At 43.4% G+C, this 17,034-nt stretch overlaps 1 protein-coding gene across 3 annotated transcripts in view; it reads left to right on the forward strand.

Moving 5' to 3' along the window:
* Positions 1-17,034, forward strand: part of TOX (thymocyte selection associated high mobility group box) — a 310,418-nt gene that overhangs the window by 285,175 nt on the left and 8,209 nt on the right. For all 3 annotated transcript variants that reach the window (XM_040487734.1, XM_040487733.1, XM_040487735.1), the window contains 2 exons: positions 907-987; positions 15,133-15,510. In XM_040487734.1, coding sequence (XP_040343668.1) covers positions 907-987; positions 15,133-15,510 — 459 coding nt within the window. The remainder of the gene's footprint in view (positions 1-906; positions 988-15,132; positions 15,511-17,034) is intronic.

Genomic DNA, 17,034 nt, shown 5'->3' on the forward strand with positions numbered 1-17,034 from the left:
CCGACAACCATGCGTGTTCACTTTGCTAATCTTTCATTTTCGACTCTAATGACTCCTTTCTGTTTAACTTAGCGATGTGACCTTTAGCATACCAGCAAGTCATTTTTCAGTACTTTGGCTCAATTTGGGACGATTTTGCTTTTATTTTCAAGATGATTCCCTCTGAAAACTGAAAAGCTTCTGTAAAATGAAATGCATTTCAGAACATTTTTACCTTCTCACCGTGAGGGGTGCACAGATCCTTGTCATCCAGTGTCTTCGTTGGAAAGGGCAGGACCAGAGCAGGCTGCGCGGCATGGCATGGCGTGCCGTCCTCGGCCACTCGGGGTTCCCAGTCTACTCCCAAACGTGTCTTTGACTGCCGCAGCCGACTCCTGAGTCTTTGAAAATGGAACTTCAAGGCTCTAACTGTTAAAATAGTGATGAACCTGCAAACTTTGTAACTGTTCCTTTGATTTACTTTTTGAACAGAATCGGTCATCTTTGAAGTCTGTCCTTGTTTTTATATTTAGCATGGAACGTCTATACCAAGATTTTAATGCACTGTAGAATTATCTGCCCATTATACAAATATGAATGGCTTCTTTACTCGCTTGTGGTTTCCCTGGGAACCTTCATCAATAGCATCTTTCTAAGCCAACTACCTCCACTCTCAAAGTAACCCAGATAAATCCTTTCATACGCTTAATGTAAATGGAAAATTTTGCTCTTAATCTTCTTCTTATCTAGCCTATTGCCATACTTCTTAGAAATCTGCTCCAGTAAGAAAACATAATCTTTGGGGAGACATATACGATTATATAATTGTGTGTATGTGTGTGCATGCAATTATCATTCTGCATTGTAGTTCTCTGGAAACAAAAGCAGATGCACTTTCTAATTTAAGACTCTTTGTTGTTGTTACAGGTCTATAAAAAGAAAACCGAGGCTGCTAAGAAGGAGTACCTGAAGCAACTAGCAGCCTACAGAGCCAGCCTCGTATCCAAGGTAACACGCGATTGTGTGGTACTGTGATGGAGTGTGGCCATCTTACTGCAGCCTATGTTGGTCATTTAAAAGCATAAAAGATCACTTTAGCATTTCGGCGCTATCGTCTTTGTGGAAAAAGAAAAAGTAAATCCTCAGCAAAGCTATCTGTGGGGGAAATATTTGTTCATACCTGAAGGAAGACCAGAGTGGCATCCTCTGGGCCTTTTGTGAAATCTTGTCCACTTGCTGATCATTGGCTCTGTGTGTTAGTCACAGCACAGTCTTTCTTTTTTTTTTTTTTGGCGCAGTCTTTTTTTTTTTTTTTAAGTTTATTTATTTCCTTTGAGAGAGGGAGGGAGTGCGAGCCGGGGACGGGCAGAGAGAGGGAGAGGGAGAATCCTAAGCAGGCTCCGCGCTGTCAGCACAGAGCCCGATGTGGGGCCGGAACCCACGAATTGTGAGATCATGACCTGAGTGGAAATCAAGAGTCAGACGCTTAACCAACTGAGCCACCCAGGCGCCCCACAGCACATTCTTAATCCTGAGCCAACTTTCTATTTCTCCACATCCCCCTCTGAAATTGCCCTCTCCCCCACACCCCATCCCATTGGCCTTAGCTGAGGAGATGCCAACTGACTTAAATTCTAGCCTCATTACAGTATCATTAGGATGTTAGCTTGCTAAAGAAATACATAAATAAACCACAGCATTTCATTTGAAAATGAAAATGCCACTTAAAAAAATGTATACTTCAGAATATCTTAAATACTGGTCCTTTCTGTTATAAATACTCAAGGATTGGGGCGCCTGGGTGGCGCAGTCGGTTAAGCGTCCGACTTCAGCCAGGTCACGATCTCGCGGTCCGTGAGTTCGAGCCCCGCGTCAGGCTCTGGGCTGATGGCTCGGAGCCTGGAGCCTGTTTCCGATTCTGTGTCTCCCTCTCTCTCTGCCCCTCGCCCGTTCATGCTCTGTCTCTCTCTGTCCCAAAAATAAATAAACGTTGAAAAAAAAATTTAAAAAAAAAAATTAAAAAAAAAATAAATACTCAAGGATTGAGTCTCTTTGGTCTCCGATTATCAAAGTTGTGTTTTGCCTCATAGACTTCTCAGGCAGGTCACCTCAGAGAGACGGGAATGAATCTGTAAGCACTGGACAGGATGTCATCGCAAGTCCAAATTTGACTATTACTTGGCTCAGTGTGGCTTGGGGCTCCGGCCTTCCTTCCATTCTCCTACAAAAACTCTCTTTCATCCACAAATATCCACCCCCTTCCCACAGCTCTAAAGCAATTGTATAAATTAGTTTTTCATCAGGGAAAATATCTACTGAATACACTGATGCAGAAAACAAAAGAGAATGCAAAAAACAAATGCATAAGAAATTTCACTCCACTCTTGTTCTAAGGCAACTCTGTTTTTCACTTCTAAGCTATGACATTGTGGGAAAGCTCAACTATTTGGGGGGGGGGTGGTGCTTGTTTTTTGCTTTTTGGGTTTTTTTAAATATAATTTATTGTCAAATTGGCTTCCATACAACACCCAGTGCTCATCCCAACAAGTGCCCTCCTCAATGCCCATCGCCCACTTTCCCCTCCCCCCCACCCCCCCATCAACCCTCAATACAACCCTCAGTGTATTCAAGAGTCTCTTATGGTTTGCCTCCCTCCCTCTCTGTAACTTTTTTTCCCCCTTCTCCTCCCCCCTGGTCTTCTGGTAAGTTTCTCAGGATCCACATAGGAGTGAAAACATATGGTATCTGTCTTTCTCTGACTGACTTATTTCACTTAGCATAATACCCTCCAGTTCCATCCACGTTGCTGCAAATGGCCAGATTTCATTCTTTGTCGTTGCCAAGTAGTATTCCGTTGTGTATATAAACCACATCTTCTTTATCCATTCATCAGCTGATGAATGTGGCTCTTCCATAATGTGGCTCTTGTTGAAAGTGCTGCTATAAACACTGGGGTACAAGTGCCCCTATGCATCAGCACTCCCGGATCCCTTGGGTAAATTCCTACCAGTGCTATTGCTGAGTCATAGGTAGATCTATTTTTAATTTTTTGAGGAACGTCCACACTGTTTTCCAGAGTGGCTGCACCAGTTTGCCTTCCCGCCAACAGTGCAAGAGGGTTCCCGTGTCTCCACATCCTCGCCAGCATCTATAGTCTCCTGATTTGTTCATTTTGGCCACTCTGACTGGCGTGAGGTGATATCTCAGTGTGGTTTTTTTTTTCCAACGTTTATTTATTTTTGGGACAGAGAGAGACAGAGCATGAACGGGCGAGGGGCAGAGAGAGAGGGAGACACAGAATCGGAAACAGGCTCCAGGCTCCGAGCCATCAGCCCAGAGCCCGACGCAGGGCTCGAACTCACGGACTGTGAGATCGTGACCTGGTTGAAGTCGGACGCTTAACCGACTGCGCCACCCAGGCACCCCTCAGTGTGGTTTTGATTTGTACTTCCCTGACGAGGAGTGACGTTGAGCATCATTTCGTGTGTCTGTTGGCCATCTGGATGTCTTCTTTGGAAAAGTGAACTATTTGTTATTTAACCTTAAAATTTCCAGCTCTCCTGTACTCTCTCACTATGGATCTCATACTTCCTAGTTTATCTCACTCCTTTTGAAGATGTGTATTTTCTGCTGATTCCATCTCCCACTTCTGTATATTTGTAGATTCACAGAGTGTGCGTGAAATTACAGCCAAAAAATGAGGTGCAAAATATTAGATCCAATGGGAAAAAAAAAGAGAAGTTACAAATTAGTGGATCCATCCAGCCGTTGGATGAAATAGTCATGGTGATATTATTTAGATTAATATGCCCCTCACGTAAGAGGGACTTTGAACAAAGTGAATTCTCCTTATGTCACCTAAGTTAAGTTTCTTTTTGAGGATGTTAAATAGAATTGTAGTCAGAGCACCTTACATAGGAGAAAATCAACACATAAAGTCTCAATCCCAATACAAAGCGCTCCGGTGAAAAAGCCTTTACTTTCAAAACAAGTGTCCTCAGATTTGCTCATCACCGCAACTTTTCCTACTGTTCATTCTCAGAGCTGCAACCCTCCGTATACGGCAATTTATATAAACGCTGCGAATTGCCATTTCTACATTTAAAACACCAAGCCCTTTTTTTACAGCTTCCTGTGACGTTTCTGTGTGTGTGTGTGTGTGTGTGTGTGTGTGTGTGTGTGTGTTTTCTCTTTGGCAGCGGGAATTTTGCTGGAACGGTTGAATGTCCGTTTATGTGCAACTATCTATTGTGTGTATGCAAATTGCAGGAAAATTACAAATACCCTCTCCAGGTTAGAAGGAATGGCTCTCTGATGTTACACACGAGTGGATATTTGCAATGTAACCGTGCAGGCACGTACAGGAAATTTACCAACCTACCTTCCCATTGTACACAGACACGTAAAACACCATTTCTTTTCCGTTGTAAGTGGTGACAAGGAAAAATAATAGCCCTTCGTATGCACAGGTACACTTTTTCGGTGTTATAATTTTTTACATATTATAAATTATTTCCCTATTCTGAAAGATCTAAAGGTACAATCATAAAATGCTACATGATAATAATAGTCACAATTCCAAGTAACCACAGTGCACCAGCCGAGCTCTGTCTGTCCCCATTCCCTCATGCATGTATTCATTTGGCAAATTTCCCTGGGCATGTGGTCTGGGCCGAGCACCGTGCCAGGCTTCGAGGGCGCAGTGGAGAGTAGGCAGATACATCCCCTGAACTTAAGAAGCTTTTACCTTTTGTCCGGGAGACCAATAGCGAAAATGTAAACTAATAAATGACCAAGATCTTGGAGAGTCTAAGCATTCGGAAGGAAATAAAGGAAGGGACTTGCTAGGGTGGTCTACAAAGCCCTCTTTGAAGAGGGAACCTTGCAGACCTAAAGGAAGACCAGGGACTTGCAAGACAGAGAGCCTGAGGGAAAGCCCACCAGGCCGCAGGACAGCAAGCCCAAAGCCTCCCGGGACAGAAATATCTCTTTGAATTGAAGTCAGAGGTCAGCGTGGCTGGAGCTGAATGAAGAGAGGAAGCATGGTTTGAGGTGAAGCCAGGAAGACAGACAGGGGCTGAATCACGGAGACCTTGCAGAACACCGAAAGGAGCTAGATTTTATTCTCAGTACAGAAGGAAGCCACCGAAGGGGCGTCCGTAGAGTACGGGCAATCAGATTTAGAGTTTTAAAACATCACTTTATGCGGACGTGTTCTCTCAACCCCCATACCTTATCCCTCAAAGGATGCTCGACCGTAAACATTTCACTAAAGAGGAAAAGCATCACGTAGGCAACAAGTTGCCCAAGCCCAGAGTTGACCTTTACCGTCCTCAATCCCTGCTCTGGGCCTAGCGGTATATGCTTGACCTGCTCCCTTAAACCACCTCCTTCCCCACGAGTCATGGCACAGCGTTGACCTCCTCACTTCTAACGTCATTGTTGTCAAGGACGAACTACATCAACCACAGCATCATGTTCATTGTCTATGTTCTCGTGGGCAAGTTTTGTTAACCCCTCCCTAGCTACGCATTTTGGTACGTGTTCTCACTGCAGTACATTCACTTCACCAGATAGGGTTTCGCTCCCCTCGACCAATAGCTCTTGCCCTTGCTACTTTGCAGCCAAAGTCAAAAGCCCACCCAGGGCTGCACAAGACCTGCTCCACGTCAGGCACAAGCCTTGGTGCTGAGAGCACAAAGATGAACACAGATCAAAGTGAAATGTGTCCCCGTACTTGAAGAGCTTGAAGACTGTATTCTAAAGTTAGCTGCTTCTTATGGAACATAATCAAAAATAGAAACAGCCAGTTAACACTGGCTCCACCTATGAAAACAGAGTCCTAGGATGAGCAACGTTCCTCCCAATTACTATGTTCCAGCTTAAATATACTATATACCTTCTAATCCGGCATATTAATTATCAGGACTCTGGGCCGGAATAAAATTGGCATCTACCAAAAATAAAAACACTCAGTCATAGTAAATAAATATTCTAGCCTTCATACTTCAGAACGATAACACGGACACATCGTCAGCAAGATATGGAAACTTTTCCAATCATAACACAAATACAAAAGGCGTCTTGCTGTCGAGTAGCTTCTGTGTGTCACATATGAGGCCTGGCATTTTCCAGGTGTTCCTACTCATCCTTCTCCTAATAACCTACAAGATAATATTTAGCCCATTTTCCAGATGGTCTCTAGGCAGAGAGATTAAATGATCCGCCCACAGAGACGAGAGGCTGGCAGGGGCAGACTGTCCTCAATCGCTTCGCCGTCTCGTTCGAAGGCTTCTAGGCTTTTTCCATCCTGAGTGATTGTCAAATATTTGTGCGTCTAGAACTACAACCTCTTGTCATCCCCCAAGAAAACCGTATGCCAGCTCTGACGTAGTAGACAGCTGAGAGTAAAGCTGCAATGACTTAACTGAGGTGGGGTGGTGGTACAAGGTTTAAAAGGCTGCCGACTCCCACCCCCCCACTAACCCGCACCCCAGGGACTGGCCAGAGACCCTCAGGGGCATCTAGGGCCCACAGAGTGTTTGGGAAGCTTCGCTCCATATCAGGCTTTTCCAGCTGTGCCTGCACTTGCTTCACCTGGTCCCATGGACCGGTGACGGACCCAGCCGGGGGCGACTCTGCCGTGCAAGAACCCTGGGATCGAAGGCGTGAACGGGAGCACAGAGTGTTGCAAAAACGACACCGGTCAGACCCCGGAATAACTTATGCCATTTTGGGCTCTATAATTTAAAGGAGGGGAAACTGAAGACAGTTCAGACGAAAAAATCATAAACGTGACTGAAAGGTAAAGGGGCAGAAGGCAGTAGCTGAGAAGAGAGCATTGGAAATTCCTAAGCCTGAAAAACAAAGACGCAGGCCTGTCCAAGCCCATGACGGGCATTAGACCCAGGACTCTGATTACCTGTGCCCCCGTTTTCTGTGACTCTAGAACGGGAAACAGACAGCATTTCAGACTGGAGGAATTTGATCTGAGCAAGGCCTTACTAAACTCTTGAACGGGCTGGGCACATAAGTTCTTTTAAAGGCAGGAAGCAAAGGTTTATAAATGAGGATGGGAGAAGAGCTCTAAGGCATGGGGCATCGCGGAAAATCTATTCAGGGTTCTTTAAAATTTTTTTTTTTTCAACGTTTATTTATTTTGGGGACAGAGAGAGACAGAGCATGAACGGGGGAGGGTCAGAGAGAGAGGGAGACACAGAATCGGAAACAGGCTCCAGGCTCTGAGCCATCAGCCCAGAGCCTGATGCGGGGCTCGAACTCACGGACCGCGAGATCGTGACCTGGCTGAAGTCGGACGCTTAACCGACTGCGCCACCCAGGCGCCCCTATTCAGGGTTCTTTAAAGTGCCTCCAGCCTCACACTGAGAGAGAGGGCGGTCCTCAGAGGGCAGCAAAGTCCACAAGGCCTGGGCGCAAGTAGGTGTGGGTTCAGATTCCAGGCTTCCCACTTCTGACTTCAGATCTTCATTCACGTTGCTTGTCTACTTCTCAATTTACTCACCTGCTAAGCGGAGAAGACAGACAGCAGGACCTACATCACAGGGCTTCCCTGTTTATATAGAAACACTGTATAAATGCCATGATTCAGGAGCCTGAACACAAGAAGCACTGAATAAATTTTATTTATTTATTATTATTATTATTGTCAATTTTATTTTCCATGTATTGGTAGGTGTGCAGAGTTTGTGTGTGATAGAAAATTCAGCTGCGTCAGATTTTCAATTTGTCTGCAAGGCTGCTTTGACATAAAGGAATTTTAATTTTTTTTTGAGAGAGAGAGAGAGAGAGAGAAAGGCAGAGTGCGCTTGGGGGAGGGCAGAGAGAAAGGGAGACACAGAATCTGAAATAGGCTCGAGGCTCTGAGCTGTCAGCACAGAGCCTGACGCAGGCCTTGAACTCATAAGCTGTGAGATTATGACCCGAGCTGAAGTCGGACGCTTAGCCGACTGAGTCGCCCAGGCGCCCCTACATAAGGGAATTTTAAAAGTGACCTTAACATAAGAAAAATTTGCTTCATGGAGACATCCTTTTATAAATATAAGAAATGATGGAGATATTTTAAAAGCCCATCTACCCAGCTTTCCTAATTGAAATGGTCTTTATGAGCTGTTAGTCAGGGGAGACTAATAGTTTGACGACCAATAATATATACGATTATGAAGGCTAGAGCTCCCTGGTTTGAACATGCCATTTAAGGTCATTTTGGGTTGGGCCATTAAGTAAAGCTTAAGGGTATATAGATTTTCCATAGACTTGGGAATTCCTAGACCTGGGTCTGAATTATTATGTTGAAAATAATGTCTAACTTTAAAGCAATGGAACTAGTTTCATTTTACCACCTAGACCAGAATTTATATTCCCAAAATGAGTGTTGCATTCAAAGTAGTCACTTTGGGAGGCTACAAACTTCTTTTATTATTGCTCCCAGAATTCAAAAGATTTTTGAAACTGGTCTTTCAGAACTGCAGTCAAGAAAAGTGTATGAGCCACGTTAGAAAATCAATCTTGTTACATTGTTTTCACACCTCATTCTTTTCCCCAAACATCACCCAGATCTAACCCACAGACTTGGCTTCGAGTGACGATTAGCTGTTTCCAAAAATCAAGTTCCCCATCAAAAGACAAAGAGTTGTCTGAGGATATGTAAAACAGGGTCCCACTGGCTCTGAAGAGAATTCCAGTAGGGAAATTCCCAAATATTCCAAGTAAGAGCAGCATTGTTTGGGATATGCATACAGCTTCTTAGAAATGCCAGCCTGGGAGGAGACAACATTTGAATGAATGGGTTCTCTGGTATGTTAAATAACAGTAATCTGAGTCATGACTTTAAGGCCACACATCAGATAGGAGATTTCGTTTCTACCTTGTACAGCGGACAATGGAAGCTTTTTATAAAAATATAGAGTGGAGGACAACATTGAATCAAATTAGGACAGTTCTCTGTTGCCATGACCAATAATAGTAAAGAGCCACAACACTCAGTTCAACAGAAGGATAATAAATTCACAAGGAATGATTTCTTTTGTTTGAAATAACTTCTAGAATTCATGCCATGGAGAGCTATTGAGACAAACGCTGGGTCTGAATTTGACAATGGGATGGATTATTTTATGACTGTTAACATAAAATTTGCAGCTCTGTAAGCCCAGATCGTGATTTAAAGATAATAAAATCTCACGCTTCAGGGTGTAAGTTAATCACCTGCAAGGACCAGGAAGAATTTTCCTTTCAAAAGTAACAATGCACAATTGAGTAGGTGCATAAATCCTGTTTAATTTCCAGTGCATCGAGTATTGGTCAGTGCTGAAAACAAGAATCAAATTAGATGGACTATTAATCTGATTTGGTTCAACAACTCCTATATTGTTGCTTCCACTGAGTTTTATGTCTTGTGTTTATACTTTGCTATTTTAAATAACAATTGCTTTGTCAGTTTCTCGTTTCTATAACACTTATCATCCCAGAATGGGGGCATTTATACTCTGTGCAGTATTATCTGCTTTGTACAAAATAAATGAAATTGAAACTATCTCAGGAATCAACAACGTGGTTAATAAGAAGTATCTTAAGGTTTATAGAGTTGTATCCCTTGTGGAAGATTCTATGAGAAAACCCAAAAGGTCTCTGTTCACACACACACACACACACACACACACACACACTCATTTTGCTGATGGAAAACATCTTTCAGAATCAGTGGTCTAAAATCAAAGAAGGAATAGAACTTACTCAGAAATTAAGAGCAAAAACACGTCCCTCTCATGAAAATGTCATATTTAAGGGTTGATTTTCAGTTGTGTATACAGTGGTAAAATCACATTTGCCAGGTGACCTACCCAAACCACATACCGCTAAAGAAAAGTGGTTAGTGTGTTTGAAAATGGAAGCAAATTTAAGTTATTTAGTTTGTATGGGAAAACAGTTCGGATTTAGGAATGGTAGGTATGGAGCCCTTTATAAACAATCTAACTGATCTGCAAAATTGTAGCCTTGCTCTCTCAGTTTAATTAGAAGAACATGACAGAGTAGATTAAATTTATGATTTCTTCGTCTTCCCATTTAATCAGATTATGAATTCATGGCACTTGGCTGTGGGAAACGAACTTATTCTACTACCTATCTTCCAAAGCAGTAAAAGAGCTCTGTAATTAATAGACAGTTTGTTGTATTTGTCTGAATAACAGTTAATCAGAAGTAAAGGGGCCCCTGGGGGCTCAGTCGGTTAAGCATCCAGTTCTTGATTTCAGCTCAGGTCTTGATCTCCCAGCTCGTGGGATTGAGCTCTGCATCGGGCTCCATGCTGACAGTGTGGAGCCTGCTTTGGATTCTCTCCCTCACTCCATGCCCCTCCCCCACTCCCTCTTTCTGTCGTTCTCTCTCTCCAAATAAATGAATATTTAAAAAAAAAAAAAAAGAATCAGAAGTGAAGCTAGAAACAGGTTTTTTTCCCCATCTAAATGAGTGGACCTTTACATAAAGATACAAATTCTCTAAATGTAAGTGGAACACAGTTAGCTTCCTTCTGCCCCGCCACCCACCACAGTGGGGAATAAAGGGCAGGGTACGGGGGCGGGGGGGGGGGGCGCCTGGGTGGCTCAGTCGGTTGAGCGTCCAACTTCAGCTCAAGTCACGATCTTGTGGTTCGTGAGTTCGAGCCCCACGTTGGGGCTCTGTGCTGACAGCTCGGAGCCTCCTTCACATTCTGTGTCTCCATCTCTCTCTGCCCCTACCCTGCGTGCTCTCTCTCTCTCCCTCTCTCTCTCTCAAAATGAATAAACTTAAAAAAAAATTAAGGGCAGGGTACATAACCAAAGGACAGAGGGTTATAATTTCTCGTCACTTCAGGAAGGGTATGGTTCATGCTGACAGCAGAGAAGAGAGCGGAAAAGACCGATCTGATCTTCTGGGGGTCAGAGATGCTTTTCTTGATGATGCAGGACATTGTCCTAAAGAGGGAATACAGGCAGAGAGCCTCTACTGGAGCGCCTATCATGCGTAGGCACGTGGCTACACATCAGACTAGACGCATTATCCATCTTCTCACATTCGACAATTCAGAAAGCAGAGGCAAAACATAGAACTGCTCAAAATTCTTCCTCCCTCCATATTAAAAATTACGATTCAAGTGTTGCCTGGCTCATCCTTTTGGGGAACCTGTCTCATTTGTTTGCCCAGAGAAAGAGTCCTTCTAGGGATGAAAAGCACTATTTCAAAATAGGTTTAGCATTGCTGATCCTTACATGCCTTAGTGTGGAGAAGATAAATGACAGATAAATGGCTGGGGAGACAAAATGTTGTGTTTAATTACCATGAGAAGCCAGTCTTCACGAGGTTGGCAAAAAGTGTCTCCAATTAGGTTGGACTCTATTTTTATGTACCGAGGGCTGTAGATCGTCCTCTCTGAATCTGTCTTTCTGTCATCTCTCTATATGGTGGACCACATGCTGTTATTCGAAAGGCTGAGGGGCGGCGCCTGTGTGGCTCAGTCCATTAAGTCTCCGACTCTTGATTTTAGTTCAGGTCATGATCTCACGGTTTGCGGGATCGACCCGCGTTGGGCTTGGGCCGACAGCACAGAGCCTGCTTGGGATTCTCTCTCTCCCTCTGTCTCTGCCCCTAGCCACCCCCCCCCCAAATAAATAAATAAACTTTTTAAGAGAAGGTGCAATTCAGGAGAATTTGGTTCATTGTTTATTTTGCTTCTCCTATTGGAGAAAACCAGTACATTCCGTAGCTCTTCTGGGCTGTAATTAGAAAGCTACCATCTTTCTAATTTATTCTAGAAATTGTGTCACTATTCTTAACCTAGAATGTGAAACTCACCATGCACATCGTGTTCCAGGAAACATGAAACTATGGATTAGTGTAATATAATATACCTGGATTATGTAATTCAAGTAAGCGTTTTGAGGCAACAAAAATTAGTTTAAATTTCAAGCAAGAAGTGACTATTTAAATTGAAATGTAGTTCTATTTGCCATTTTAAATACGTATGTGTAATTTATTCGTTCCTCTGAACCAGTGTTTTCCATTGAAGACTATTCTCATGAAATGACCCACTGAGAAAAGAAGGTTTCTGTGGCTCTCAGTTGGAGATTCACAACATACATTAGCATTCTGAAGGCTCTGAGAAGGCACGCACTCATTCCCTTATTGATCATGGAACCTTGTTTGTTTGGTTTGGTTTTTTTTTAAGTTTTTTTTTAAGTTTATTTCATTTTGAGAGAGACAGAGACAGTGCAAGTTGGGGAGGGGTAGAGAAAGAGGGAGAGAGAGAATCCCAAGCAGCTCGGCACCATCCGTGCAGAGCCGGACTCGGGGCTCGAACCCAGGAACCGTGAAATCAGGACCCGAGCCGAAACCGAGAGTCGGACGCTTAACCGACTGAGCCACCCAGGCGCCCCGGAACCTTGCTTTTTACAAGACACTTACTTTTCCCCAAATCCCCCCTAAGACTTGGCAACTGCATGTGTCAAGGGGCGAAGTGGGTATAGTACCCAGAACTGCTTAGCAGGACCAGCTACCGGCCCACGAAGCCGGCCCCGCTGCTGCCTCAGCATCCATGCTTACCAGGGTGAGGCATTCCTGTTCTATGTGTAGCAAAGTTTATTTCTTGAAGTTTGTTCAATTTCACAAATGTACGGACTTACTTCTACTATTGTAATTCCCGGAGTGAGTGTCTGATGATGTCTGAGCAACATGTCCTACGCTCCGGTGTGCATTTGGTTTCGTGCACACGCGGGCGCGTACGAGTTCAGGCTACGTATCTATGCGTGTGCCGTATCACTTGATAACGAGGTGATTATTGGCCACAGAAATAAAAATGAAAACATTTTACAATACGTAGATTTCATAGTTTTGATCCAGGGGAAACGTGAGTTTCTTTTTCTTCTATTTAGATTAAAAACATCCATAAAGCAAGAAATAAAGACGCACTCACTTGTGTTAAATTTTATAGACGCCTATCATGTGTAAGAGTTCTCTTCCTGGAGGAAGTCGATGGAGTACGTTACTACGTATGAAATTAGCCCTTCTACGGTAGACTGAGGAAGAGGCAATGACACACAATGAAACCACTGCCCGGATGACTTAACCACACAAGCACACCGTAAACACATAATCTTCTTGGCATATGTGGAATGAGTTTTGAGGCCTATCGCTGCAGTACATGTTATTCTGATGTAGAACTAGTCACTGTTTACACAGCCTGAATTAACCCGTTCGACCTTTTCTTTGAATTATTCACTACTCTGCACATCAATGATACAAATTTTTAAGCAGAAGTGAAAAACAAAAAAAAACCCTACTTACGTGTTTTTTGTCTTTTTTTTTTTTTAAACCGAAAACGCCTTTTAGGGACTGCATTTAACAAAGCTTTCATCTAAAGGCGCCCCTTGAAAATTTTTGGTGAACAATTCTTGACTTTTTAAATATTAACACCGAAGACAGGGAGTCTGAATGTCTGTTCATATTTCATAAGCAGCATCAATATGGACACAGTGATCAATATTACGAGAGGACTCTTGGAGGGGCTCGAATTCTTGGGGGGCACCTTACTGTGTACTCTACGTGGAGAATTCCGAGCCTCCCGGGACCCCAGGTTTCCATGGTTTGTATTTTTCACAGGTGTCGGTTGTGTCCTTTCTCTGGAGAGAATATGTGGCTTTGGCCATTCATTCCCCCCACGTACCGTCCTCAAGTCTGCACACATACGCAGCATGGTTCTCGTTGTGGTGTTCATTTAATTTTCCTACATTAATGGGGAAAAATGAGTTGCGCTGCGAGCAGTGGTATAGGCTGTCTTGTGAAATGAAATTCCCACGTGGCGTTTCGCGTCACCCTGCATGACGACCAGTGTCCCTAACGTGCTGGTCCATTGGTGGTGCTGTGTGTTGTGGGATTCGGAAGGACCCGGCCTCACTGACACTAACAAGAACTCATTTGACCCGTAAATGGAGTAAGCGTGATCTCAAGGTTGCAGAATAAGTATATTTGCAACATCAAGACATTGTTTTGACAAAACAACTTTTTTCTCCAGGACACAGTAGCATTTTTCTTCCCCAGCTGGTTTTACTTTTCCCCATTTGTTTTATCAGCCTCTTCCTCTCCACAAAAGTAGGAGGTAGGTTTGCCCAAGAGGAAACGCTTCGGGGTTAATTCTTGATTCTTTTCAGCTCCCACCGATAGGTCTAGTTTTTAAGTCAATGAAAAGATTATTAGGGAATGGCTTTATGAAGGTATAAAAAAATTAGGGCAAAATTACATTAATTTATAATGGAGTCAAAAATTTCTAAGAGAGATTATTTTTATCCAGTTCATTACGGGGGACAATTCATCACAAACTTCTTTTAAAAATCAAGATGAGTTCTGTGGTTACTTAGAAGCTATATTAATGTGGCTTTATATGACTTCAGAAAGGTATTTTAGAACTCCTTTTCCCGTTTTCATTTCCATCAACCAGCTTTGTTTTCTTTGTGCAAATATCTAGGCCAAGGCTTCTTAAGAATATAAAAGAGAAAAATAAAAAAATGAAACATACAATCAATGGAAGAAGTCCAGAACTGAATTACTTTCCAAGTGAGCTCTGCTCGTCTTTTCTATTAGGGCACTGATGACATCCATTCTGCCCCTCGTCTTTCTCTTTGTTTGCGTGATGAGAAAAGTCACCAACTTAGAGCTTGCATTTAGGCAAAGGAAAAAAAAAATGTCACCGGAGATTGTTTTAGATTCCACAAAGAGGAAGATTAAGCTCAGCCTTGCATAAATCACATTACAAATTAGATTAAGAGTCAAGAATAGTAACAGGTGTTGGGGCACCTGGGTAGTTCAGTCGGCTGTGCATCCAACTTTGGCTCAGGGCATGATCTCGCGGTGCACAAGTTCGAGCCCCACCCAGGGCTCACTGCTGTCAGCACAGAGCCCACTTTGGGTCCTCTGGCCCCCTCTCTCTGCCCCTGCCCTGCTTGAGCTCCGTCTCAAAAATAGACGTTAAAAAGAATTTTTTTTCAAGCATAGTAACAGGGGTTGATTCACGTGGAAGTTCCCAAATGCACTCACAGAGCGTCTTGCTAATGGAAATCAACACCCCGCGTACCCGTCTCTGAACTCCGCTCTTGTCTGTTTCCTCCACAGAGCTACAGTGAACCTGTTGACGTCAAGACCTCTCAACCTCCTCAGCTGATCAACTCAAAGCCGTCAGTGTTCCATGGGCCCAGCCAGGCCCACTCAGCTCTGTACCTAAGTTCCCACTACCACCAACAACCAGGAATGAATCCTCACCTAACTGCCATGCATCCCAGTCTCCCAAGGAGCATAGCCCCCAAGCCGAATAACCAAATGCCAGTGACTGTCTCTATAGCAAACATGGCCGTGTCCCCCCCTCCTCCCCTCCAGATCAGTCCACCTCTTCACCAGCATCTCAACATGCAGCCGCCCCAGCCACTCACCATGCAGCAGCCCCTTGGGAACCAGCTCCCCATGCAGGCCTTACACTCACCGACCATGCAGCAGGTAGGTGCCCACACCCTGGACTCCCCTTGTTCCGAAGTGCTGGGGGGTGGGGGTCTGTCCATCCAGCGAAAGGGGTAGGGGGGCATGTGTGTTCCGTTCTGTTGAGTGGAGAGAAAATGGAAGGTATTCGACCAATGTCGGAAAAATATAACTTACAGGCGGTGAGTTTGGGCAGCATTACATGATCACAACAATGGATCGTGGCTTCTTTCCATGATCACCCCCCGGCTTCCAACCACGTCTCTAGAAATCGCACTTCTAATCACCCTCCTTGTTTTCTGCTCCTTGAGTAAAGTACGTTTATAATTTTGAGATGCCAAACACTGTTAAAGATTTCTTGGGGACTGAGGAATCTGCCTTTAAAAAAAATTGTTTGGAAAGTCTCGATGGGTATGCCTGTTGAGGCCAACGAATGCTGCAAAAGGAAATCAGACCCACCATTTTTTGATATTCGGAAATATCAAATTGGCACAACCTTAAAAGTACGAAGAAATGAAAGTTTCAACCAGTGTTTTATTTAAAAATGGGTATGTGGCTGCTGCATAAATCAGAAAACACAGGAAGTTTGAAAGCCTCTCTGCCTACTCCCCCAATTATTGAACCCGCTTGTGTGCAATCTTAGCTTGACTTTTCTTTGAAATCAAGTGTGCCTCTAGGATTTGGTGTTATTGGAAAATTTGAAAATGAGGATCAAATGGTACAAATGAAACTAAATATAAAGCATTCAAGAATCCTGAACACTTGCTTTGAAAATACAGACCAAGGTAAAAACTACAAATCACATCAAATTCAGCTAGCGCTTTTATAAGCCAATGACTCTATTATAGTTTCCAAAGCAATAACTAATTATGTGAACTCAGGCTTCTTATAGAACTGATATCTGGAATTGATATCTATAGAATTGATTCCTCTGTGGAATTTGAGTCTACAGTCAGACCAGAGTAGGGTGGAGAGGAGACGGAAGAATCAAATATATGTAGCCCCAAATTTATTTTTATTATTATAATTACATATTCGGATTCCTGAGAGCTGACAATAGCAACCTTAATATATTACCTTAACTTATCCTTAATTTTCCTTAATTTCAGAAAATTTATAGTGCAGGAACTAGCATTATCTTCATTTTATAAGCAAGGAAACTCAAGCTTGGCAGAGTTAAGTAATATGCCCATAATGTTGGTGCTAGAATTCAAACCCCGTTCTGTTCAGAAATCACAGTCCAGATTCTTTTTTTTTTAATTTTTTTTTTTAACGTTCATTTATTTTTGAGACAGAGAGAGAGAGAGCATGAACAGGGGAGGGTCAGAGAAAGAGGGAGACACAGAATCTGAAACAGGCTCCAGGCTCTGAGCTGTCAGCACAGAGCCTGACGCGGGGCTCAAACCCACAGACCACGAGATCATGACCTGAGCCGAAGTCGGACGCTTAACCGACTGAGCCACCCAGGTGCCCCACAGCCCAGATTCTTAAATGCTAGGCCTGCTGCCTCTCACTCTTAATCATTCTTTTTTTTTTTTTTTAATG

Source organism: Herpailurus yagouaroundi, unplaced genomic scaffold, assembly GCF_014898765.1.
Source record: "Herpailurus yagouaroundi ecotype Mexico unplaced genomic scaffold, PumYag 165, whole genome shotgun sequence".
Classification (NCBI taxonomy): domain Eukaryota; kingdom Metazoa; phylum Chordata; class Mammalia; order Carnivora; family Felidae; genus Herpailurus; species Herpailurus yagouaroundi.